The following is a 26,348-nucleotide window of genomic DNA, read 5'->3' on the forward strand; positions in this document are numbered from 1 at the left end:
TCAGGTGAGAAAGGGAGGAATCGGCGGTATGAAGAGATAGCGCATGCGCATCGCTGCTCCCTCCTCCTCTTCCCCCTCCTTTACTCTCCCACTGCCCCGCGCCTGCGCATCAGGGACATGCGCCTTCACGGCCCGGATGGGGAAAGGAAGAAGGGAAGGAAGAGTCACATAGCTGGAAGTGGCGCGGCGGGCGCCATATTGAAGAAGGGCAGAGGAAGGAAATGAGAGCCAAGCCCAGGGTGAGGAGGAAGCCGCGGGGTTGGCTCGGCCGAAGGGGGCGGAGCCGCGCCTGCGCAATGAAGCCACTTCGGGCAGCTGGCGGTTTTTCCAGCTGCCCGGGAGGAGCGGCGCGCATGCGCGTTGAAGGAGAAGGGCCGGGGGGTGTCGCCGTCGCTTGCTTGGTTGCCGCTGCTGTCAGTTCCGGCTGTTGGGTCGAGGACGGGATCCGGCCTCGGAGCCGCCGCCGCTGCCGCCTGAGGAGACTCGGCCTTGTCGCGACGCCAGGAGCGCCCGCTCCCCCCGCCCCCCTGCTCCGGCCATGGCCCGGGACTACGACCACCTCTTCAAGCTCCTCATCATCGGCGACAGCGGTGAGGGGAGGAGTGGGCGGAGCGCCGCGGGGCGGGGCCGGAGCGGGGAGCCGCGGAGGGAGGGGAGCGGAAGAGCCCGGAGCGCGGGGGGGGGGAGGGGAAGAAGGATGTGTGAGGCGGAAGAGCCCGTGGGCGCCCAGCCCTGAGGAGATTGGGGCGCGGGGGGGGGGCGGTCTGGTCTCCTTTGGGTGGCGGGGGGGGCAGTTGGTGTTTGGGGAGGGGGATTCATTTGGACAGAGCCCTTGTGGAGGAGAAGGATTGGCCTGTGGGGGGGGGCAAAATTTGGTGGGGGGAGATAACTTGATATGTATTCTCCCTTCCTTTTCATTTCCTATTTCTGTATTTATTTATTTTATTATTATTATTATTAATAATAATAATAATAATAATAATAATAACAACATTTTTATACTGCCCCATAGCTGAAGCTCTCTGGGCGGTTTACAAAGATTAAAACATTAAAAACAATGTGGAACGTTTTAAAAAATACCCAACAGACAGTAACAGACAACATTGGGCAAAAGGCGGGATACAAATAAATATAATAATAGCATGCATCGAAAACCAACTCTGAGCAATCAGTCAAACCATATCAACAAATCCGAGGATAGATTAAAACTCATCATATGCTGCTAAATGCTTGGGAAAAGAGAACAAGCTTGCCCTGGCGCCGAAAAGATAGCCCCCCCAAAAGGAGATCTATTTCTGTATTTATTTCCTGAAGCTTATGATTTCCCCTGGCTGGGAGTTACTGGAGGTTTCCTTTATAAAGACACATAATTGCTGTTATTATCGTTAGGATTACTAATGCTAGAGCATAATTGTAATAATGTATTTTTATTCATTGCGTTTTTATCTCCCACCTTTTCTCCAAGGTGAGATGCGTGTTTCACCCTGTGGGGTGAATTAGGTAGAGACAGACAGACTATCCCAAGGTCACCCACTGAGCCCTGTGGCTGAGTAGCAGCTTGTACGTAGCGCTCTTCTGAGTGTTCAGTGCACTTCACGAGCATTGTCTGGTTGATTTAAAATGTATTTATTATACTTTTTATCCCAGTCTTCTGTGCTTGGAGTGGCATGCGTGCTTCTCCCATGTATCCTTACAACGACCCTTAGAGGTAGGCTAGGCTGACAGAGCATGACTGGCCCAAGGTCAACCTGTGGTTGCTTGAAGGCTTTCAGCTTTGATCTCTGTGGTCTTCGATTGTCTAAGAACTACACCACACTAGCTTTCATTATCTCGTGCCTTGTTGAAAACCTTGACACAACCTTTTTACAGTAGGTAAGGCATTATCGCCAATGCTGCAAGTTTGAGAAAGAGAGAGTGGGTTGCCTAAGGTCATCCAGTAACTTTGTTGCAGAAATCACGGAGGACTTCCAGTTTCTTAACCCGTGTTTCAACCCTGTGCATGTTTACCTCTTGCTAAACCCCTTTGAATGTAGAGGAGCTTACTTCTGAGTACACATATGTAGGATTTGGCTGTATGTCTCTCAGGCACTGTGCCACAGCAGCTCTGCATAGTCTCCAATGTCTCATGACTGAAAAGAGGGACACTCAAATACATTTTATCATGGCACACTGTTAATGGCAATACCTGGATAGGTAGCAATAGAGGTGGATGAGACGCAGGGTCTTTATCTGCATTTATGTGCAGGACTTCAAGAGTCGCACCACCACCATCACTACTGCAGAGGTTTAATTTCCAGAGCTTTGGCAGATGGAGACAGAAAACGGAAGTACACAAATGTATGTTCTAAAAGCAGCATTTTTTTTAATCATCTTGAACCCCTTTCCAAAGGGAAAAATGGGGACAGTGTTTTACCAGGTTTCGTGGATTGGAAAACAAGGAGCAGTTTGAGGGGTGTGTCTGTGGTTGTTGGGCTTAAAGCCCAGTGAGTTCTGGGTTCAGATCTTCCAACGTGCTGTGTTGCAAAGCCCACTCCATGGTTTGGGCCAGCCATGCTCTTTTAGCGTCTTGGCATACCTTTCAGGTTTGTTGTGAGAATAAATGGGGAGAGGCTGTTATGCACAGTGCCCTAAGATCTTTGGAGGAAGCCGTGGGATGTAAATATGATGAATAATATTAAATGAAAGACTGTTAAGTGATTTGAAAATTAATTGTAATTACCACAAAAATGATTAGGAGGAGACAGTAGCGGAAAATAACAAGTAAATTCTAAATAGCCTTCCTCTTCTATCCATGCCCAAAAGTTAGAATCCCATGCCCTTATTATTTATGTAGCACCATTCATATACATGGCTCTTTACAGAGTGACATAACAGAAGCGGTAGGTCTCTGTTCCAATTAACTTGTAAATTAAATTCGGAAATGGGAAAGAGAAGGGAAGACAAGGAGAGGCACAAGCGTCAAGGGGTGATTATGCAGTTTCACATGCTTTGGCTTAATATTAATTGTTTCCTGCCTTTGTTCCCAAGGATCTTAGAGTGGTGCCATGGCTTCACAACAGTCTTGCAGAGTAGAATAGGCTCAGAGCTAGTAACTTGCTCGGCGAACTTCACAACTAAATGGGATTTTGAACTTGGGTTTCCCAACCAAACAACACTCTAACCAGCACTAGTTTAAGGAACAGGAAAGGAAAGTCTTGCACCGTTTCTGAATTATGTTTAGGCTAGAGCTTTTATTTATTTTTATTTTTATTTATTTAAGTATTTTTATGCCGCCATTCAGCCAAAAAAGGCTCTCATGGCGGCTTACAAAAGTATTTCTTGACAGTCCCTGCCCACAGGCTTATAATCTAAAAGACATGACACAAAAGGAAAGGGGATTGGGAGGGAGGAGGAGGAGGGGGAAAAGGAAAGCAAATTCAGGCACTACAATCTTAGTTGGAAAAGTTCAGCAGTTACAGGTGACAGCAGGAGGGAGGGGGCTCTCAGCTGGAGCTGGACCCAGGCACGGTGGAGAAATGCCTGGCTGCTGCTTCCTCCCTCATGGTGGCCTCTGCAGTGGCAGTTGGTAGCCGGAGGGAGGGGGCTCTCAGCTGGAGCTGGACCCAGGCACGGTGGAGAGGTGCCTGGCTGCTGCTTCCTCCCTCATGGTGGTCTCTGCAGTGGCAGTTGGTAGCAGGAGGGAGGGGGCTCTCAGCTGGAGCTGGACCCAGGCACGGTGGAGAAATGCCTGGCTGCTGCTTCCTCCCTCATGGTGGTCTCTGCAGTGGCAGTTGGTAGCAGGAGGGAGGGGGCTCTCAGCTGGAGCTGGACCTAGGCACGGTGGAGAAATGCCTGGCTGCTGCTTCCTCCCTCATGGTGGCCTCTGCAGTGGTGGTTCTCTTGACAAAGAGAGTTCTTTAGTTATGAAACAGTTTCTGAGAAGTTTCTCTATGTGCCTTTAAAAATCAAACTTGATGTACAGCCTGTATTGTTAATATGTGACACTTAAGATGCAATCCTACAAGTATTGATAGCTGCGTGCTCCCTCCAGTATCAGAGGCAGTAAGCCTATATGCACCAGTTCCTGGGGAACATGGGTGGGAGGGTGCTCCTGCTTGTGTGTCTCTGGTCGACAGCTGGTTGGCCACTGTGTGCACAGAATGCTAGACTAGATGGGCCCTTGGTCAGATCCATCATGACTCCTCTTATGTTCTTACATTTAGACAGAAAAAAGTCCTACAACTCCCAGCATTCTCAGCTAGCATGGCTGGTTGGGGAATGCTGAGACTTCTAGGACTTTATTTTTTCTGTCTAAACATACATAGGATTGTGCCCTTAGGTGACTTTAAAGAATACAAAGGGACATGGGGAAGAATGAAATGTAAATGTTTAGATTTGTAGGTCATTCTGCGAGAGCTTTAAGGAGTTCAGTATCTGTTAATTAAAAGCACTTCTCTGTTCCCAGAGCATAAGAACAGTTTCAGACTCTTCTTCCCTTTTGTGTCTAGTCTTACTTATATCGCGTAAACTCAAGGGCAGAGCCCGCGTCTGTCTTTCTTTTTTTTAATGTGCAGTTTAGAAATGTCTCTAGAAAGCATAATGAGGGCTCCATGTTAGTATAATAGCTGAGTGGCAACCAGGAAGTTGTAGCTTCAGATCACACCTCCACCACAACCTCACTAGATGGCCGGAGGCAAGTTACTCTTCTCACAGCCCCACGCCTTCATTTTCTACAGCGTGGCGATAGTGTTGGCCTACCTTGTAAGGTACTTTGCTTGAAATGTGCTCTGTGCGTGTTTCAGACTATTAATTCCGACAGGGAAAGGTTGTCCATGTAAGAAATGCAATGCATAATGTATGAACTGGCACTAATTTGTGTGGGTTTCCATCTGCTTTCTTGGCTTACTGCGGAAGCTTTTCCCCAGCTTATATTAGAGGCTTTTTTTTTTTGTCCTGAGACATTTTAAAAATGGGTGAATAGATAGATAAATTACCAAATAGTATTTATGTATTTATTCTTAGCAACATGGAAACTGCCTTATACGGAGTCAGACCCTTGGTCCATCTAGCTCAGTATTGTCGACACTGACTGGCAGCAGCTCCCCAGGGTTTCATAGAGTCATAGAATAGCAGAGTTGGAAGGGACCTAAAAGGCCATCGAGTCCAACCCCTTGCTCAATGCAGGAATCCACCCTAAAGCATCCCTGACAGATGGCTGTCCAGCTGCCTCTTGAATGCCTCTAGTGTGGGAGAGCCCACAACCTCCCTAGGTAACTGGTTCCATTGTCGTACTGCTCTAACAGTCAGGAAGTTTTTCCTCATGTCCAGCCAGAATCTGACTTCCTTTAACTTGAGCCCGTTATTCCGTGTCCTGCGCTCTGGGAGGATCGAGAAGAGATCCTGGCCCTCTGCTGTGTGACAACTTTTTAAGTATTTGAAGAGTGCTCTCATGTCTCCCCTCCATCTTCTCTTCTCCAGGCTAAACATGCCCAGTTCTTTAAGTCTCTCTTCATAGGGCTTTGTTTCCAGACCCCTGATCATCCTGGTTGCCCTCTTCTGAACACGCTCCAGGCAGGGTTTCAGGCAGGATTCTTTCCTAGTCCTGTCTGGAGATATCAGGGATTGGACCTGCATGCAAAACAGATGCTCTTCCACTGAGCCAAATTTGGGGCCTTCCCAAATATTACATTTATATCCCACCTGTTTTCCTCTTGCAAGGAACCCAAGACGGCTTACGTGGTCCTCCTTCTTTCTATTTTATCCTCATGAGAACCCTGTGAGGTAGGTTAGGCTGAGAGTCAGGGACCGGCCCAAAGTCATCCAGCGATCTTCGTGGTCACGTGGGGACCAGATCCGGGGTCTCCTGAGCCCCAGTCCAACCAGTAGCTCTAGTAGCTTCCCATGGTATGCATGGAACCACTCAGTAAGCCTGTTGTGAGTTTTGTCAGGCCAATTGGCAGAAGGCTGTAGCTCAGTGGTAGAGCATGTGTTGCGCCTCTGTCCAGTGTTCTTTGCTTTATATTGGCATCGTATAATGAAGTTAAGAACTAACAGATGTAAGGATCCGCCTGTCCCAATATGTGTCTGTCAAAAGCAATTTAGAGCCTACGTTTCTAGAAGCAAAATATAAGCGCGCAGAAGAGCTGCGTTCTGTGTTGGAAAGTCCCTTGGGCCTTAGGTCTCGGTCAGTCATCAGTGAGTCACGTTGGAGGGGCAGATGGGCTATAGTTTGCTTGCAAGCAGCAAGTCAGTGCATCCTCTTTCTGGCTTAGTGAAGGCTCCGGAGTTTGTTGCTTTTGCTCACAAAGCAAGTTCTGTGGAACTTGTCACTGTAAGATGTTGCAACAAGCCATGCTTGTCCTGAGTGATGAGCTCCTTCGGGAGCGAGACGGGGAGAATGCGAAACCGTGGAGCCTGCTCAGACTCTCAGCAGCTTTCGATACCGTGGACCAGGGGTGGGCAACTTGTGGCTCTCCAGGGTCTCCAACGACCCCCATAATCTATCACTATTGTCTATGCTGGCTAGAGCTGATGAGAGTTGTAGGCCAAAACAGGCTGCCCGCTCCTGCCATGGATCATGTTATGTTGCTGGATCGGCTCTACAGGCTGGGAGTGAGAGGCGCAGTCTTGCAGTGATTCTGCTCTTCCCAGCTAGTGAATAGCACCGGAGGACTTCTGCTTGGATTCAATCGCTCCCATGTGATTAAAATATGAAACTGCCGGGGGAGTCATCCAAGGGTTTGAAATAAAGTGTGGATGACCACCACTCTTCAAATACTTGAAAGGTTGTCGCACAGAGGAGGGTCAGGATCTCTTCTCGATCCTCCCAGAGTGCAGGACACGGAATAACGGGCTCAAGTTACAGGAAGTCAGATTCCAGCTGGACATCAGGAAAAGCTTCCTGACTGTTAGAGCAGTACGACAGTGGAGCCAATGACCTAGGGAGGCTGTGGGCTCTCTCCTACCCTAGAGGCCTTCAGGAGGCAGCTGGACAACCATCTGACAGGGATGCTTTATGGTGGATTCCTGCATGGAGCAGGGGGTTGGACTCGATGGCCTTATATACCCCTTCCAACTCTACTATTCTATGATTCTGTCCATTCCTTCTGAATCAGAAGAGGTTGTGTAGGTGCTGGACCAGTGTCTGGAAGCAGTGATGGACGGGATGAGGGCCAATAAACCAAAGCTGATTCCCAGTAAGACAGAAACTCTGTGGATATGTGGTTCCTGCATCTAGGAATAAGGTAGCTCTCCCCCCGAGAGAGTGGAGGCATAGTCTGGGGATACTCCTAGATTCTAAGCTGTCACTGGAGGCCCGAGTGGCTTTGTTAGCAAGGCGTGCCTGTGCTCAGCTCCAGCTGGTTCAGTAGCTATGGCTGTTCTTGGAGTAGGACAACCTTACTACTGTAGTTCATGGTTTGGTAACCTCCCAACTGGGTTTCTGCAATGTGCTTTACAGCTTCCCTTGAAGGCGGTCCATGTCAAGCGTTGTCCAAGCAAGGCAGGATCATATTACAATGACCCTGAAAGCATCGGTTGCCACTGAGACACCAGGCCCAATTCAAAGTGTTTGTAGTGGGGTACAAGGCCCAAGTATTTGAAGGATCGCCTCCTCTATACCAACCAAGTGGAGCTTTAAGAGCAGCTCTGCTGTTTGTGCCCCTGGGGAGCGTGGCTTATGTGGTTAACGTGCAAAACAGGGCCTCCTTGGTGGTGGTTCCTTGATTCTGGAACCCTCTCTCTGTTGAGATTTGCCTGGCCCCCACAGTGTTTCCATTTAAAAATGAATGTGTTTTTGCAGGCTTTGGGGGCGATATTGAAAGTTGCTGGGAAGTTAATTCTGCTGCTGGTTGCTGGTGTTCATATTTGATGTTTTTGTAATTTTATTTTGTGTTTTTAGGATCGGTTTTAATGGTTTTTATTGAGATAGTTGGCTGCTTTCATGAGGAAAGGTAGAAGAAGGACAATAGACAGATAAAGCTTTGCCAGATTCGGAAAAGATAACTTGAAATTAATTTGTATCCATAATATTAGAATTTTCAGGTACACTTTCTATCAAGAAGTCTGGGAGAGGCTAGGGAGCCGTAAGAAGTCCCATCTCTCTCATGGAATCGGGGGTGGGGGGACTTTATTACGGGATGCAGAACCTCTGTGGTCCCCCACATAGTCACACCCCTTTTCTCTTTAGCTCTGTGGCACCCACAAAGGGCTGGGGAGAAGGGACCACAGAGTCTTCTCATTTGGGTAGGGGATTTGGGAAAGACTTCCGTTTCTTAAGCTTCTCCGAACAGTATCCAAATGAGAGCTCTCATGAGAGGATCTCTGTGTTGCTTGCCTCTAGAGAGCTGATTTGCAGGCACCTGCCTATTTTGAACAGATGTCGGGACACGCACGTGTGAAGCCACTTATGTCCTCAAAAAAAGGGAGCATTAACCCTGGCGTTAGAAAAATTAAAATGCCACAATCTGCTGCTTTGGTTCAATTTGGTGTCTTAGGAATCCCCCCCCTCTTTTCTTTCAGGTGTCGGCAAGAGCAGTTTGCTGCTACGTTTTGCAGACAACACTTTCTCAGGTGAGGAAGCCGAGGGCAATGCCAGTGAAGCGTTCAGCTGAGGATCTCCAGAATGCTTCTAATCATACTCAACATGTTCTATAGGAGAAGAGAAGGGCACTGCATGTAGGAGAATGCATTTCTCCTTTGCTCACCACCCCAGGTTGTGAAAGGCAAGAGTCTTCTCTCTGCCCCTTGTTTGCACGTACAGACAGGGTTCAGACAACACAATAACCCACACTTAGGAGTTGAGTGGGGTTTGTCATTGAACCATGGGTTGTTGTTCAACCGTGGGTTATCGTGTTGTCTGTTTATTTTTCTCAAACAAGCCACCCTGAGAACCCATGGTTTGCTGTTGGGTAGTGAACCGTGGGTTGTTTGTGGTTAACAAGCCATGGTTTGTTAGCACAGCTGGGTTCAGACAGCACAATAACTCATGGTTCAATGACAAACCACACACAACCCAGACTCAACCACTTAGTGTGGGTTATCATGTTGTGTGAACCCCAGTCACAGTGTTTCTCTTATGGAACAAAGTTTAGCAAAGCTTCATTAAGTTCTGTGATAGAAAAGATGGGGGCTCCCTGACTGTAGACCTTCTCTTCTTCATTAAAATGCAAACATGTCTGTGTGGAGGGAGAGGGAGGATTGGAGAAGGTGATGCAAATAGCTACACACACGTGCATGCATGCCCCATTTTGCGGGTCTTTGTTCCCAGTCGTGATTAGCCTTGGGCACATGGAAAATGATGGGTTATACACCTGAAATAAATTAAATAACACCTTGTACAGTCCCCAGTTCTGAAAAATGTGGAGCTTATTTTCATCATTAGAGATTTCAGATTTTTAAAAAAACTGGTTTTGAGGGGGCTGCTGGTGGGAAATGTTTATAAGTGAACACTAACAGTTCTTGGGTCTCTTGCAGTCTACAGAGAACTCGCCCTTGTCAGTGCTGAAAACGCTGAAGCATTTGGGCAGCAGTGAAATATCTTACGCCAGTTTTCATCTTGCTCTTTCCCTCGGCAGGCAGCTACATTACCACAATTGGAGTCGACTTCAAAATCCGGACAGTTGAAATTAACGGAGAAAAGGTCAAGCTACAGATCTGGGATACCGCTGGCCAAGAGCGCTTCCGAACTATCACGTCAACGTGAGTCTATTTCAAAAGGGCTATCAACCGATGAAGAACCGGATTTAATTGTGTCTTTTTACTGCTTAATTGCTTAGATAAGTTTGCATATTAACACAGATGCCTTTCTGCGATATTGAAGGAAGTGTGAGAGAACCTAATAACACAAACTGCCATCAATTACTACCACTTATTATTATTAACAGTATTTATAATACCGCTCAATTATCTAACACAGATTGCAGAGCAGTGAACGTAGGTATAAACAGTAAAAGAAAGAAGATTTAAAAAGCAAATTAAAATTGTTCAATTTAAATACAAAGGAACCAGAAAAACAGTGGCTATTCAGTTGAGGAAGGTTTCTCGAAACGGAGGCGTTTTCAGGAGGCGTCAGAAGCAGCCTAGCGTTGGCACCTGCTTGACCTCCAGGGGCAGAGAGTTCCACAGAGAAGGGGCCACTACACTAAAGGCTCTTCTTCTGGTGGCTCCCAATTGGGCCACTGGGCCACATGGAACCACCAGGAGCACGCCCTCTGACAACCTCAGTGATTGGGCAGGTAAGGGAGAAGGCGCTCTCTCAGGTATCCTGGGTCCCAAGTTGTTTAGGGCTTTGTACACTAGTACCAAAACTTTAAACCTGGCCCGGTAGGCAATGAGCCTCATGTGGCGCAGAGCAGTAAAGCAGCAGTTTCTGCAGCTGAAACGCTCCCCACGGCCTGAGTTCGATCCCAGCGGAAGCTGGTTTCAGGCAGCCGGCTCGGGTCGACTCAGCCTTCCATCCTCCCGAGGTCGGTAAAATGAGTACCCAGTTAGCTGGGGGAAAGGGAATAACGGCCAGGGAAGGCAACAGCAAACCACCCCGCTATAAGGCCTGCCAAGAAAACGTCAACGAAAGCACTGTAATGACTCAGTGCTTGCACGAGAGGTTCCTTTCCTTTCCTTCGGTAGGCAATAGGTAGCCAGTGCAATTCCCTCAGCAAAGGAGTTCCTCTAAGATTGACTCCCAAAAACATCTTACAATTAAAATGCACAAGAAGGTACAATGTTTTAATGATGTGCCAAGGTGTTTATGGCAGCCTTTTCTAGTCTCTGGCAGTTGGTGCCATGGTCCTGGTTCTGGACTGTTCTTTCAGGAGGAAACATGTGAACTTTTTGCGGTGAAGGTACTCATGGTGAAGTTGCTGACCATGGAAGCATTCCCTCTAGTTATTTACTGGAAGAACAGTTCATGCCAGGAATTCTCTCTTTCATGCACTGTTACACTTAACTCCGCCTTCCCCAACCTGGTGCCCCCCAGATGTGGGACTACAACTCCAGTCATCTTGGCATGTTGCAGTCTAACACATCTGGAGGGCACAAAGTTGGGGAATACTGCAGAACCAAAGTAACTTCAAAAAGAAGAAGAACAACAAATCAATGTGGGCCCTTTCATACTTGGCCCCATTTATTAAAATTGGGCCTCATCAGTTAATCAACTAAAGTTTTTGTTGATTAAGTGACCCAGTTAAACCATCACAAGACCGCAGCCATAATACTTGACGTTTCTCTTTATGAATAACAGGCATGGCCGTGGTACCCTGCACTCTGAGTAAATTACACAAAAGAGTTTAAATTGCAGAATAAACTGTAGGAAATGAGACAAGAAATGCAAATAATTTATGCAGGTCATAGAATCCTCCTCTCTGGTACAGAGCCTAGAGCACTTGACTGTGGAACTCTATTTTTTTAGCATAGAGTACAGCCAGGATTTTTTCTACTGCACTGTAGGCTTTGTATTGTACTGACATCTGTTGTGGTGGTGGTAAACCATATTCAGACCATTCTCTGTTCAGGCTTTAGTGTACCACAAGGAACACGGCTTAACTTGCAACGTGGTTAATGTGTGTGTCGAGTGTGAGGCTAGATTTTTGCTTCCTTGTAGCTCCATGTTTCTGCAACAGTTGCAGACATCTTCTGGCTCTCCAGATGTTTTGGCCTACAGCTCCCATTGACTTTGCTGGCTAGGCCTGGTGGGAGTTGTAGGCGATAACATCTGGAGGGCCACAAGTTCATAGAATCATAGAATAGCAGAGTTGGAAGGGGCCAACAAGGCCATCGAGTCAAACCCCCTGCTCAATGCAGGAATCCAACCTAAAGTGTCCCTGACAGATGGCTGTCCAGCTGCCCACCCCTGTTCTACAAGCTCTAGTGTTACTGTGTAAGCTGGAATCTAAGCTTGGTTAAAAAGTTGTGGGGGGTTTTTTTCTGTTGGTCTCAGTTCAGTTTCACACTGATGGGTCCATTGATGGCTCCGTCAATAACTTGTTCTCTTCTTGAAGATGTCACCATAATGCTCTGGCAGAGTATATTTAGAAAACGAAATCTCTCATTGGCTGCAGCTAGATGTATGTTTGAAGAAAGGAAGAAGCCCACAAAAGTAATTTGGATGATTTAACTCCTGAATCTTTCCTTTTTTTAATGGGGACTATTTAGATGCCATTTTTTGTCTTTGATTTTCTCTTGCCTGTTATCCCAGGTGGGCTGTTTCCTAGGCAGGAGCTAAGGATGTATTTATACTACAGGACTGAAACTGGTTCAATAGACATATCCATACACCAGGGAAGTATATTTCTGTGAGGGACTGAGCTAGGAACCATTGACAGAACATTTCCACCACCTTCCCCAAACTACATTTCCCAGGATTCTTTGGGGCGAGCCACTACAGTGAGTGGTATAAGAGCATTGTGTTTGTAGTGTTAGATATGCCTTTAATGAGTTGCTGATATGTAAGATACAATGGCTTGATTTTAGACCAACTACTATTTAAAACGTTGGATGGAATCTTTTGCATTGCGCAGAACTCACGAGGCTGAGGTGTTCACTGAACAAGAGAAACAGCAAGCCGACAAAGAGGAGGTGGGGGAATCCATCTTTGCGTTGATAGGCTGATGTCTGTTGCTTTTCAGGGCGAAGGAGGAAGAAGCTAATATAAGCTTGTTAATTAGATTACAAAGGGGCTTTGCAGAAGAGATTCAGTTTACAAAAAAAGCCTCCCTATTGTCAAATGGATTCTTCCCCCCCCCCCACCTCCCAAATCTAAATGTTTTGGGAATGGGACAAAGACACGTCTTACTAGACAAATATATCTTGAGGAGGAGGGGAACTGCCCCCAGCACAAAAGCTGATTGGGGAAACTGCCTTCTTTGGTAGAGTCCAGCGGGCTATCAGTATTGGCAAGCGTCCAAGGAGAGCTCGGTTAGTGCTCCGTGGTTCCCTTTTGCACGTCTTTGCTGCTACAGGAAGCAGTACGAACAGCTAGCAGTGAGCAGATCCAGCGCCCTGACTTTCTGACGGTTCTGAGACATGTCCTCTGAGGGCTGTGCTCTGCACGCCGACTTCAGGCAGGAAACAGTGATGAGGGGCTGCAAAGCCGTCTGCCAGGCAGCACTGAATATCTTTCACATGGGGAGCGTGGGTCAGCCGCTTCGTCTCCCATTGTGCAGCGTCAGCAGAGTCTTGCTGGGTGTGTGTGTGTGTCTGTGTGTGTGTGGGTCTGTGCACCCATTGTGATTGACTTAAGGTGCTTTTGGTGTTAAACCAGTAGTCTGTGGGGAATACCCAGAAAGGAGATTTCTAACACAACAGGAAAAGTTGCACAACGCCTTTGCCACTAATCCACGTTGTAAATAAAGGGCTACGCCCAGGACTGGGTGTACACTAAAGCTCCCCAGAAGTGCAGTGAAGCCACTCAAGGTTCTCTTCAGTTTCCTGAGGATCTTATCTTTAAGTGTGACCCTGGTGAGGAGCAGAACTCTTAAAGGCTGTGTTCTTAACGTTGGTTTTACCAGCTTCTGTACTACACCTGGTGAATTACAGTTGTGCAGTCCTCTTGATCTTCTTAGGCTTGCATTATTATTATTATTATTTATTTATTTATTTATTTATATAGCACCATCAATGTACATGGTGCTGTACAGAGTAAAACAGTAAATAGCAAGACCCTGCCGCATAGGCTTACATTCTAATAAAATCATAATAAAACAATAAGGAGGGGAAGAGAATGCAAACAGGCACAGGGTAGGGTAAACAGGCACTGGGTAGGGTAAACAGGCACTGGGTAGGGTAAACAGGCACAGGGTAGGGTAAACAGGCACAGGGTAGGGTAAAACTAACAGTATAAAGTCAGAACAAAATCAAGTTTTAAAAGCTTTAGGAAAAAGAAAAGTTTTTAGCTGAGCTTTAAAAGCTGCGGTTGAACTTGTAGTTCTCAAATGTTCTGGAAGAGCGTTCCAGGCGTAAGGGGCAGCAGAAGAAAATGGACGAAGCCAAGCAAGGGAAGTAGAGACCCTTGGGCAGAGTAGAGACCCTTGGTTTGCATCTGGTACAGACTCATGAAAACGGATTCAGGGAGGTGAAAAATTAATTCTTAATGTGCAAAAGATGACCTCCTCCCATTAGTTTAATTGTGTGGGGATAAGATTGTCTATGAGCTTCTCTTGTTTGTACAGTACTGTCAAATTTACATGACATTGTAAATGTACAGGAAGAGTTTAGAACTTATATTTCAACAATGTGACACAGGAAGCAGCCTTATTCTGAGTTCAGCTTGCGTTGGTCCATCTAGTAGTGTATTTTCTACACCGGGGCGGTCAGAAAGTAAATCTGATGTTTTGGACTTCAACTCCCAGCTTTCCTGACCATTAGCCATACTGGCAAGGGCTTCTGGGAGTTGAAGTCTGAAACAACTAGAGATTTATCTTCTGCCCACCTCTCTTTTATACTTGACTGGCAGTGGCTCTCCAGGGTTTCAAACATGAGTCTTTCTCAGCTCTACCTGGAGATGCCCTACCTTGTCACACAGAGGAGGGCCAGGATCTCTTCTCGATCCTCCCAAAGTGCAGGACACGGAATAATGGGCTCAAGTGACAGGAAGCCAGATTCTGGCTGGACGTCAGGAAGAAGTTCCTGACTGTTAGAGCAGTACGACAATGGAATCAGTTACCTAGGGAGGACATGGGCTTTCCCACATGAGATGCCTTCAAGAGGCAGCTGGACAAGCATCTGTCAGAGATGCTTTAGGGTGGATTCCTGCATTGAGCAGGGGGTTGGACTTGATGGCCTTATAAGCTCCTTCCAACTCTACTATTCTATGATTCTGTGCCAGGGGTTGAACCTGGGACCTTCTACACGTAAAACAGGTGCTTTTCCACTGAGCTCCAGACCCTCCTTCCAAAATTACACAAGTGAACATCTCAACTGCTGCTGAAAAGCTGCCCCCTAAATCCATCCATGGGTCTCACATTGTCTCAGTCCTGTAGGAGTCCTGTCATACGTTCCTCTGAGATTTTCCATCCCAGCTTCGCTTGCTACCCGTTAACGTTCCTCTCCGAGCAGTGTTGCTCCTTCTACCATTCCTTCCTCTTGCGTTCTATCCTGAATTTCTAACCTGCTTCAAGCTAGCAGTGAGAACAGTTGTCCACAGCTCTCAGAGTCCTCTCCATGGTAATCTGATATTTCGAACCTGCCAACGCTGCTTCCCACAGATCTGTTTCCACTTCCTGCATCATCTGCTCCCCCACCGTGCTAACGCACAGAAGGAAGAGCAGGCGGCCTGCTCTCGTTCGAGAGGCTCCCATTCTCGCCCTTCTGCTTCTACTGCGGTTTTTATTCAGCTAAGGGCTCTCCTCCACCTTCACGTTGGTTTGACCTGTGTCACTCTTACAGTGAGCATGTGAAGGGCTCTTTTAAGCACCACCTATGCCTGCAGCTAAGGGTCCCTGACACGTGCCTGTGGGTGCTGAATGGAAGCATGTGTGTAAATTGCTGCTGCCCTCCCCAATTTGTTTGTTGAATTGAATCGTCGTGTAATATGGTGATGATCTATGAAGTGTTCGGAGGGTCGCAAGATAGGAAAACAGGACGTACGTTCTGATATAAATAAAGACCTAAACCTGGCAATGAATTTCAATCAGTTGTGAGACAGGAATTACAGCTCTTCCAAAAAAATCCTAAAAATTAATATCCAATTGAAACCGGAATACTTTCTTTTGGGATTTATGGATATTATTATTATTATTATTATTATTTATTTATATAGCACCATCAATGTACATGGTGCTGTATAGAGTAAAACAGTAAATAGCAAGACCCTGCCGCATAGGCTTACATTCATAATAAAGATCATAATAAAGCAATAAGGAGGGGAAGAGAATGCACCAAACAGGCAGTATAAAAGTCAGAACAATTCAAGTTTTAAAAGCTTTAGGAAAAAGAAAAGTTTTTAGCTGAGCTTTAAAAGCTGCGATTGAACTTGTAGTTCTCAAATGTTCTGGAAGAGCGTTCCAGGCGTAAGGGGCAGCCGAAGAAAATGGACGAAGCCGAGCAAGGGAAGTGGAGACCCTTGGGCAGGTGAGAAACATGGCATCAGAGGAGCGAAGAGCACGAGCGGGGCAATAGTGTGAGATGAGAGAGGAAAGATAGGAAGGAGCTAGACAGTGAAAAACTTTGTAGGTCAACAGGAGAAAAGAACCATGGGGCTATATTCTTATATATGACGACAGCTGCAAGATTACTACATGCACAAAGACGGCAGGGCAAAATAGTGCCCACAATAGAGGAATGCCTACTGAAGATGTTTGAGCTAGTGGAGATGGCGAAACTCGCGGCAATAATGAGAGAAAAACCAAACTTTAGGATTTATAACTGAACGGGAACCTTTTGTAAACTTTATGAAGGGACGAGAAAAAGATGACTTGTATATCTGTGGATTCAACCAATAATGTAGGAAATGTCAAGAGAGAAATTAGGGATTTGGATTTGACAGCGATAGAGTAAGAAAAAAAAATAACAACAACATTGTTACTTATTTTTGCTGGGGAGAATATTGGAAGAACGTTTTAATTTTGTGTTTTTTTGTTGGTTTGTTTTTTCTTTGTTTGATTTTTGTGGGTGTGTCTGTCTATATGCATTATATTTTGCTCTGTAGTGTCTTTTATTTATTGGTGTTTGGAAACAATAAAAAAGATTAAATCGAGACTGGAATTCCAGCTCTGAAATGAGCATTGCCGTGTCTTCCTGGCCCCAGGTACTACAGAGGGACGCACGGGGTGATTGTGGTATATGACGTCACGAGCGCTGAATCCTTTGTGAACGTCAAGCGGTGGTTGCATGAAATTAACCAGAACTGTGACGACGTTTGCCGGATATTAGGTAAGCTGCGGGGGGGGGGGGGGGGGGAGGAAGTGGCATCACCAGCTGACGGCTGATTCATAGCACCGCGTTCCTTCTCACGACGGCTAAAACGCTGTGGCAAAGATGAGCTGTTTGCATTCCCCTTCTTAAGTCCTGGTTCACAATTCACCTCAGCCGCGATCTTTCTAGAGGGCCTTAAGTAAGCTATTAGCTCAGCTGCCATCTGCGATATGGGTATAAGAATGCATGTCTCCCCCAACTGCCAACATTGGCTAATTGAGGACCACCTTGCTTGAAGGGGGGTGTTGATCTGTGTGTTTGTTCTTAATTCCATGTAGGTTTCTTACCTTTAGCATTGCATTATAGAAATGTATTATTATTATTATTATTATTATTATTATTATTATTATTATTAAGAGCCTCGTGTGGCGCAGAGCGGTAAAGCAGCAGTTTCTGCAGCTGAAACTCTCCCCACAGCCTGAGTTCGATCCCAGCGGAAGCTGGTTTCAGGCAGCCGGCTCGGGTCGACTCAGCCTTCCATCCTCCCGAGGTCGGTAAAATGAGTACCCAGCTAGCTGGGGGAAAGGTAATAACGGCCGGGGAAGGCAACGGCAAACCACCCCGCTATAAGGCCTGCCAAGAAAACGTTAGTGAAAGCTGGCGTCCTTCCAAGAGTCAGTAATGACTCAGTGTTTGCACGAGAGGTTCCTTTCCTTTCCTATTATTATTATTATTAGTAGTAGTATCTCGCCTTTTGCCCAATACTGGGCCTCAAGGCGGTCTTACAAAGTTTAAAACATACATTGTAAAAAAAACAACCACACGTTTAAAATACACAACAAAATTATCAGTCATTAACATCGATGGAGGACCAAATTACTCTCCACATGTATTGATGCATCATCATCACCATCATCAAAACCGGCTCTGTGAGATTGCCTGAAAAGCAGTATACTAATACCTGAAATCATCCTTCCCCAACCTGGCGCCCTCCCGATGTGCGTTGGACTGCAGCTCTCGAAATTCCCAGCCAGCTTGGGGAAGGCAACTTAGCTCAGTAAACATGGCTCTTTACTCTCTAATAGCTACCATGTCTGCAAGCGGCCCTCTTAGGTGATCGGGTGAGATTGGCTCCCTAGAGCGCAGTGGTGACCTCTTCCCTTTTTTTATGTATATTGCTCCTTGTAGTTGGTAATAAGAACGATGATCCAGAACGGAAAGTGGTAGAGACGGAAGACGCCTATAAATTTGCTGGGCAGATGGGGATCCAACTGTTTGAGACCAGCGCCAAAGAGAACATTAATGTGGAAGAGGTAATCCAGCTGCAGGGGATGGAAAGTTTTTTTTTGGGGGGGGGGGGCTTCCACACTGCTGCAACCGCGGCATTCCCTTGACAGTTCTAGATCATGCATTGAACAAGAGGTTACGTCAGTGTGAAAGAGCCTGCAGGGCCAGAGACAAAGAGTCCTGCGGGGCAGTCACCTGCTCTAGGTGGGATTGAGTAGAGGTGATAGAGCAGCCTGCCCCCACAGCGTGTCCCTTTCACAGAGCCTGTTCACAGCAGGTCAGCATAGCTTGTGACCCACCAAGCTGAGGTGGGGGACTCCAGACCCATGGGCCCAATCCAGTCCTCCTGGGGGGTCCAATCTAGCCCTCCACGGTTGCCCAGATAGCCACGTGCCCTGCCATCCCGCCCCCCATTTTTGGTGATTTCCTGTCTTTTGCAGTCCCCTCCCCCCCCCCCCCCCCGGGGCTAACATCTTCACCTTGTGGGGAAGAAGGAGCTATTGGTTTGACCCTCCATTAAGAGATGAGAGGACGGAGCAGGGCCTTCCCACCAGCCTAAACAGTCTCCTTAATTTCTTTTTATTTTCTCCCTCTTCCCTCCCCATCCACTTTTCCTTGTGTGTCGTGTCTTTTTTAGAATGTAAGCCTGAGGGTAGGGACTGTCTTCTTTATTGATACATTGTAAGCCGCTCCGAGAGCCTTTTGGCTGACGTGCGGGATAAAAATACTCTAAATAAAATAAATAAATAGTCAAAATTTCCCTCCTAAGGCTTAGTCCCTAGCAGTAAGAGCTTTAAGCTAAATCAGGCTTGTGTTTGGGGTGTTTTGGCCCCGCCCCCTTTTGCCGCCGGCCCATTGCTCAGCCTCACCTTCTCTGACGGGCAGGGCACAAGGCGTAGAGCTGGTGGCAGCTGTACCTATAATCACATTTTTTACAGCCTGGCAAGCAGAAAAGCAATACAGATTGAACTTGGCTTGCCTGGTCATGACACGTCCCAAGGCAGGTTGCATAAAACACTCTGCACAGCTTGGGACCACAATACCTGACGGAACGCCTCTCCCGACATGAACCTACCCGTACACTGCGCTCAACAGGTCCTCCTCCGAGTGCCTACTCCGAGGGAAGCTCGGAGGATGGCAACAAGGGAGAGGGCCTTTTCAGTGGTGGCCCCCCGACTGTGGAATGATCTCCCCGATGAGGCTCGCCTGGCGCCAACATTGTTATCTTTTCGGCGCCAGATCAAGACTTTTCTCTTCTCCCAGGCATTTTACAGCATTTAACAATGCTAAGTTTGTTTGTTTTTAACGGCCCCCAGACCTGTTGTTTTTAAATGGATACCGTTGTTTTTATACTGTTGTTTTTATGTTTCTGGTGGTTTTAAATTTTGTATACTTTTTAATGTTCACTGTTTCTAACTTTTGTAAACCGCCCAGAGAGCTTCGGCTATGGGGCAGTATATAAATATAATTAATTAGTTAAACAAACAAACAAAAAACCACCCGCTTTTAAAGTATCTCAAAGTTAGGGCAGAGTGTCAGCAAGGGAGAAGGGCTTTGTGGACCTTGCTGGGAAAACACGGATATCCTCCTGGAGTTGTGTTTTGAACTCGCTGCTGTAGAGCAGCCTTCGTTTGGTGCCCATTGGAAGCTTTTGTGGGTAGGGCGAGGGCGAGGCTTGAACCCCGTGCCGTGACCTGCCCCCGCCGCGTGAGTGTCCTACCTGGCATCCCACAGCAACCTCTCCGCCGCTCTTTGCTCACACCATTGGGCCGCAGCAGAAGATCTCGGCAGCTTCAGCAGCCCTGCGCAATTGCGCGTGACCACGCTTGCTTTTCCGCAAGGTCGGCTAGAAGACCGTCCCCATATCACCTCCTTTGCTTTTAAGTCCAGCCCGGTTTTTACGGCCAGTTCAAACCCACATTCCTTCCCACCCTGACCTTCTCACCATCATGAGGGGTCTCTCTCTCTGTCTCTCCTTTGAAGCGGATCCTATTTCTGTGAGTGAAATCAAGCCCTTACTCTGGTCCTCCATAGTACAACTGAAGGCATTTACCTAGAAATGTGTAAACAATTGCGGTCCGAAAGTCCCTTTCAAAAGCACTTACGGGTTTTCGTTAAGTTAGAAGCAACATTGATCTGATGTAACGCCAGACTACAGTAAAAAAGGGAGGGAGCAGTGATGTTGCATTCTCCGCCCTCTCCTCTAATCTTTGGTCAGCTAAAAAGACAGCTGCAGTGGCCCTGATTCTAGGCTTGCCCACTTATTTATTTATTTATTTAAGGATTTTTATGCCGCCATTCAGCCAAAAAAGGCTCTCACGGCGGCTTACAAAAGTATTTCTTGACAGTCCCTGCCCACAGGCTTACAATCTAAAAGACATGACACAAAAGGAAAGGGGATTGGGAGGGAGGAGGAGGAGGAGGGGGGAAAGGAAAGCAAATTCAGGCACTACAATCTTAGTTGGAAAGTTCAGCAGTTACAGGTGACAGCAGGAGGGAGGGGGCTCTCAGCTGGAGCTGGACCCAGGCAAGATGGAGAGGTGCCTGGCTGCTGCTTCCTCCCTCACTAGTGGCCTCTGCAGAGACAGTTGGTAGCAGGAGGGAGGGGGCTCTCAGCTGGAGCTGGACCCAGGCACGGTGGAGAGGCGCCTGGCTGCTGCTTCCTCCCTCACTGGTGGCCTCTGCAGAGACAGTTGGTAGCAGGAGGGAGGGGGCTCTCAGCTGGATCTGGACCCAGGCACGGTGGAGAGGTGCCTGGCTGCTGCTTCCTCCCTCTCTGGTGGCCTCTGCAGAGACAGTTGGTAGCAGGAGGGAGGGGGCTCTCAGCTGGATCTGGACCCAGGCACGGTGGAGAGGTGCCTGGCTGCTGCTTCCTCCCTCTCTGGTGGCCTCTGCAGAGACAGTTGGTAGCAGGAGGGAGGGGGCTCTCAGCTGGAGCTGGACCCAGGCACGGTGGAGAGGTGCCTGGCTGCTGCTTCCTCCCTCACTAGTGGCCTCTGCAGAGACAGTTGGTAGCAGGAGGGAGGGGGCTCTCAGCTGGAGCTGGACCCAGGCACGGTGGAGAGGTGCCTGGCTGCTGCTTCCTCCCTCACTGGTGGCCTCTGCAGAGACAGTTGGTAGCAGGAGGGAGGGGGCTCTCAGCTGGAGCTGGACCCAGGCACGGTGGAGAGGTGCCTGGCTGCTGCTTCCTCCCTCACTGGTGGCCTCTGCAGAGACAGTTGGTAGCAGGAGGGAGGGGGCTCTCAGCTGGAGCTGGACCCAGGCACGGTGGAGAGGTGCCTGGCTGCTGCTTCCTCTCTCACTGGTGGCCTCTGCAGAGACAGTTGGTAGCAGGAGGGAGGGGGCTCTCAGCTGGAGCTGGACCCAGGCACGGTGGAGAGGTGCCTGGCTGCTGCTTCCTCCCTCTCTGGTGGCCTCTGCAGAGACAGTTGACAGCAGGAGGGAGGGGGCTCTCAGCTGGAGCTGGACCCAGGCACGGTGGAGAGGTGCCTGGCTGCTGCTTCCTCCCTCTCTGGTGGCCTCTGCAGAGACAGTTGACAGCAGGAGGGAGGGGGCTCTCAGCTGGAGCTGGACCCAGGCACGGTGGAGAGGTGCCTGGCTGCTGCTTCCTCCCTCTCTGGTGGCCTCTGCAGAGACAGTTGGTGGCAGGAGGGAGGGGGCTTTCAGCTGGAGCTGGACCCAGGCTTGATGGAGAGGTGCCTGGCTGCTGCTTCCTCCCTCACTAGTGGCCTCTGCAGAGACAGTTGGTAGCAGGAGGGAGGGGGCTCTCAGCTGGAGCTGGACCCAGGCACGGTGGAGAGGTGCCTGGCTGCTGCTTCCTCCCTCACTGGTGGCCTCTGCAGAGACAGTTGGTAGCAGGAGGGAGGGGGCTCTCAGCTGGAGCTGGACCCAGGCACGGTGGAGAGGTGCCTGGCTGCTGCTTCCTCCCTCACTGGTGGCCTCTGCAGAGACAGTTGGTAGCAGGAGGGAGGGGGCTCTCAGCTGGAGCTGGACCCAGGCACGGTGGAGAGGTGCCTGGCTGCTGCTTCCTCTCTCACTGGTGGCCTCTGCAGAGACAGTTGGTAGCAGGAGGGAGGGGGCTCTCAGCTGGAGCTGGACCCAGGCACGGTGGAGAGGTGCCTGGCTGCTGCTTCCTCCCTCTCTGGTGGCCTCTGCAGAGACAGTTGACAGCAGGAGGGAGGGGGCTCTCAGCTGGAGCTGGACCCAGGCACGGTGGAGAGGTGCCTGGCTGCTGCTTCCTCCCTCTCTGGTGGCCTCTGCAGAGACAGTTGACAGCAGGAGGGAGGGGGCTCTCAGCTGGAGCTGGACCCAGGCACGGTGGAGAGGTGCCTGGCTGCTGCTTCCTCCCTCTCTGGTGGCCTCTGCAGAGACAGTTGACAGCAGGAGGGAGGGGGCTCTCAGCTGGAGCTGGACCCAGGCACGGTGGAGAGGTGCCTGGCTGCTGCTTCCTCCCTCTCTGGTGGCCTCTGCAGAGACAGTTGGTGGCAGGAGGGAGGGGGCTTTCAGCTGGAGCTGGACCCAGGCTTGATGGAGAGGTGCCTGGCTGCTGCTTCCTCCCTCACTGGTGGCCTCTGCAGAGACAGTTGGGAGCAGGAGGGAGGGGGCTCTCAGCTGGAGCTGGACCCAGGCACGGTGGAGAGGGGCCTGGCTGCTGCTTCCTCCCTCTCTGGTGGCCTCTGCAGAGACAGTTGACAGCAGGAGGGAGGGGGCTCTCAGCTGGAGCTGGACCCAGGCACGGTGGAGAGGTGCCTGGCTGCTGCTTCCTCCCTCTCTGGTGGCCTCTGCAGAGACAGTTGACAGCAGGAGGGAGGGGGCTCTCAGCTGGAGCTGGACCCAGGCACGGTGGAGAGGTGCCTGGCTGCTGCTTCCTCCCTCTCTGGTGGCCTCTGCAGAGACAGTTGGTGGCAGGAGGGAGGGGGCTTTCAGCTGGAGCTGGACCCAGGCTTGATGGAGAGGTGCCTGGCTGCTGCTTCCTCCCTCTCTGGTGGCCTCTGCAGAGACAGTTGGTAGCAGGAGGGAGGGGGCTCTCAGCTGGATCTGGACCCAGGCACGGTGGAGAGGTGCCTGGCTGCTGCTTCCTCCCTCTCTGGTGGCCTCTGCAGAGACAGTTGGTAGCAGGAGGGAGGGGGCTCTCAGCTGGAGCTGGACCCAGGCACGGTGGAGAGGTGCCTGGCTGCTGCTTCCTCCCTCACTAGTGGCCTCTGCAGAGACAGTTGGTAGCAGGAGGGAGGGGGCTCTCAGCTGGAGCTGGACCCAGGCACGGTGGAGAGGTGCCTGGCTGCTGCTTCCTCCCTCACTGGTGGCCTCTGCAGAGACAGTTGGTAGCAGGAGGGAGGGGGCTCTCAGCTGGAGCTGGACCCAGGCACGGTGGAGAGGTGCCTGGCTGCTGCTTCCTCCCTCACTGGTGGCCTCTGCAGAGACAGTTGGTAGCAGGAGGGAGGGGGCTCTCAGCTGGAGCTGGACCCAGGCACGGTGGAGAGGTGCCTGGCTGCTGCTTCCTCTCTCACTGGTGGCCTCTGCAGAGACAGTTGGTAGCAGGAGGGAGGGGGCTCTCAGCTGGAGCTGGACCCAGGCACGGTGGAGAGGTGCCTGGCTGCTGCTTCCTCCCTCTCTGGTGGCCTCTGCAGAGACAGTTGACAGCAGGAGGGAGGGGGCTCTCAGCTGGAGCTGGACCCAGGCACGGTGGAGAGGTGCCTGGCTGCTGCTTCCTCCCTCTCTGGTGGCCTCTGCAGAGACAGTTGACAGCAGGAGGGAGGGGGCTCTCAGCTGGAGCTGGACCCAGGCACGGTGGAGAGGTGCCTGGCTGCTGCTTCCTCCCTCTCTGGTGGCCTCTGCAGAGACAGTTGGTGGCAGGAGGGAGGGGGCTTTCAGCTGGAGCTGGACCCAGGCTTGATGGAGAGGTGCCTGGCTGCTGCTTCCTCCCTCACTAGTGGCCTCTGCAGAGACAGTTGGTAGCAGGAGGGAGGGGGCTCTCAGCTGGAGCTGGACCCAGGCACGGTGGAGAGGTGCCTGGCTGCTGCTTCCTCCCTCACTGGTGGCCTCTGCAGAGACAGTTGGTAGCAGGAGGGAGGGGGCTCTCAGCTGGAGCTGGACCCAGGCACGGTGGAGAGGTGCCTGGCTGCTGCTTCCTCCCTCACTGGTGGCCTCTGCAGAGACAGTTGGTAGCAGGAGGGAGGGGGCTCTCAGCTGGAGCTGGACCCAGGCACGGTGGAGAGGTGCCTGGCTGCTGCTTCCTCTCTCACTGGTGGCCTCTGCAGAGACAGTTGGTAGCAGGAGGGAGGGGGCTCTCAGCTGGAGCTGGACCCAGGCACGGTGGAGAGGTGCCTGGCTGCTGCTTCCTCCCTCTCTGGTGGCCTCTGCAGAGACAGTTGACAGCAGGAGGGAGGGGGCTCTCAGCTGGAGCTGGACCCAGGCACGGTGGAGAGGTGCCTGGCTGCTGCTTCCTCCCTCTCTGGTGGCCTCTGCAGAGACAGTTGACAGCAGGAGGGAGGGGGCTCTCAGCTGGAGCTGGACCCAGGCACGGTGGAGAGGTGCCTGGCTGCTGCTTCCTCCCTCTCTGGTGGCCTCTGCAGAGACAGTTGACAGCAGGAGGGAGGGGGCTCTCAGCTGGAGCTGGACCCAGGCACGGTGGAGAGGTGCCTGGCTGCTGCTTCCTCCCTCTCTGGTGGCCTCTGCAGAGACAGTTGGTGGCAGGAGGGAGGGGGCTTTCAGCTGGAGCTGGACCCAGGCTTGATGGAGAGGTGCCTGGCTGCTGCTTCCTCCCTCACTGGTGGCCTCTGCAGAGACAGTTGGGAGCAGGAGGGAGGGGGCTCTCAGCTGGAGCTGGACCCAGGCACGGTGGAGAGGGGCCTGGCTGCTGCTTCCTCCCTCTCTGGTGGCCTCTGCAGAGACAGTTGACAGCAGGAGGGAGGGGGCTCTCAGCTGGAGCTGGACCCAGGCACGGTGGAGAGGTGCCTGGCTGCTGCTTCCTCCCTCTCTGGTGGCCTCTGCAGAGACAGTTGACAGCAGGAGGGAGGGGGCTCTCAGCTGGAGCTGGACCCAGGCACGGTGGAGAGGTGCCTGGCTGCTGCTTCCTCCCTCTCTGGTGGCCTCTGCAGAGACAGTTGGTGGCAGGAGGGAGGGGGCTTTCAGCTGGAGCTGGACCCAGGCTTGATGGAGAGGTGCCTGGCTGCTGCTTCCTCCCTCACTGGTGGCCTCTGCAGAGACAGTTGGGAGCAGGAGGGAGGGGGCTCTCAGCTGGAGCTGGACCCAGGCACGGTGGAGAGGGGCCTGGCTGCTGCTTCCTCCCTCCCTTGTAGGGAGCTTCTGCGCCAGGCCTACTGTTGACCTTCCTTCTGCCTCCTCTCCCCTGCAGATGTTCAACTGCATCACAGAGTTGGTTCTGCGAGCCAAGAAAGACAACTTAGCCAAGCAGCAGCAGCAGCAACAGAACGACGTGGTGAAGCTCACGAAGAACAGTAAACGAAAGAAGCGGTGCTGCTAATGCCCCTTCCTCTCCCGCGGCAGAGACTCTGCGCTCGGACAGCTCAGCCCTTCCAGCCAGACACAGGCGATTCCACTGGGCTCGGCCTTGAGAGGACGTCTTTCCTCACTTTTGTGCCGTTATTTAAATGCGTTCTCCCCCCACCCACGTTTTCGATCGAGAGGCACCCGACCACAATAGTGCCAAGAAGGTCTCGGATGGAGGCGATTCTGCCCCCTCTCCTGCCTCCTTTTTTTCAAGATTATCTTGTAGACAAAAAACAAAACAGAAAAAAGACTTTGCGTACCAAGTGGACTGGTGATCCTAAAAGTTTGTACATAATGTATATTTGCTTTAACCAGCTGCACCTTCCCCGTGTCGCTTTGGCTCCTGCCTTCTGAATATCAACCAATCATGAATTTTGATCGGCGTTCATCTTTCTTTCTTTCTTTCCTTCCTCCAAAGATAACCGTGCCATGCCCTTGAATGGAGTTGCCCTCGTTGGCGCCCCCTGGGAATGGGGCTCTGGAACAGCCAGCGCTGCTGCTGGAGCCTTGTCATTCCTGGGGAAAGCTGACCTCTTCTCCATACGCGGGGTGCTCCGGCTCGTCTTGGTGCTCCAAATTTAACCTCGTGTCATTAACATGGAACCTTCAGGCCTGAGGAATAATCGGATTAAAAATTGGGTTCTCCCCTGATTGCATTACTCTCCTGTCAAGAGCTACAGAAGTGTAAATCTGTCAGTATCCCTTTTCCCCACCCTTCATCATTT

At 50.4% G+C, this 26,348-nt stretch overlaps 1 protein-coding gene across 2 annotated transcripts; it reads left to right on the top strand.

Annotated features, from left to right (window-relative positions):
* The first annotated feature begins 315 nt into the window (after positions 1–315).
* RAB35 (RAB35, member RAS oncogene family) lies at positions 316–26,001 on the top strand. Of its 2 annotated transcripts, XM_063143933.1 has the most exons (6): positions 328–590; positions 8,500–8,550; positions 9,555–9,678; positions 16,721–16,845; positions 18,016–18,140; positions 25,469–26,001. In XM_063143933.1, the coding sequence occupies exons 1-6, from the start codon at positions 539–541 to the stop codon at positions 25,595–25,597; spliced, it is 606 nt and encodes a 201-aa protein (XP_063000003.1). In that variant the 5' UTR covers positions 328–538; the 3' UTR covers positions 25,598–26,001. The 2 variants fall into 2 exon arrangements, with proteins under 2 accessions (XP_063000004.1, XP_063000003.1); XM_063143934.1 differs by lacking the exon at positions 18,016–18,140 and having other exon boundaries at positions 316–590; positions 25,469–25,575.
* The last annotated feature ends 347 nt before the right edge of the window (positions 26,002–26,348 follow it).

This window comes from Elgaria multicarinata, chromosome 18, assembly GCF_023053635.1.
Source record: "Elgaria multicarinata webbii isolate HBS135686 ecotype San Diego chromosome 18, rElgMul1.1.pri, whole genome shotgun sequence".
In the NCBI taxonomy this organism is placed as follows: Eukaryota; Metazoa; Chordata; class Lepidosauria; order Squamata; family Anguidae; genus Elgaria; species Elgaria multicarinata.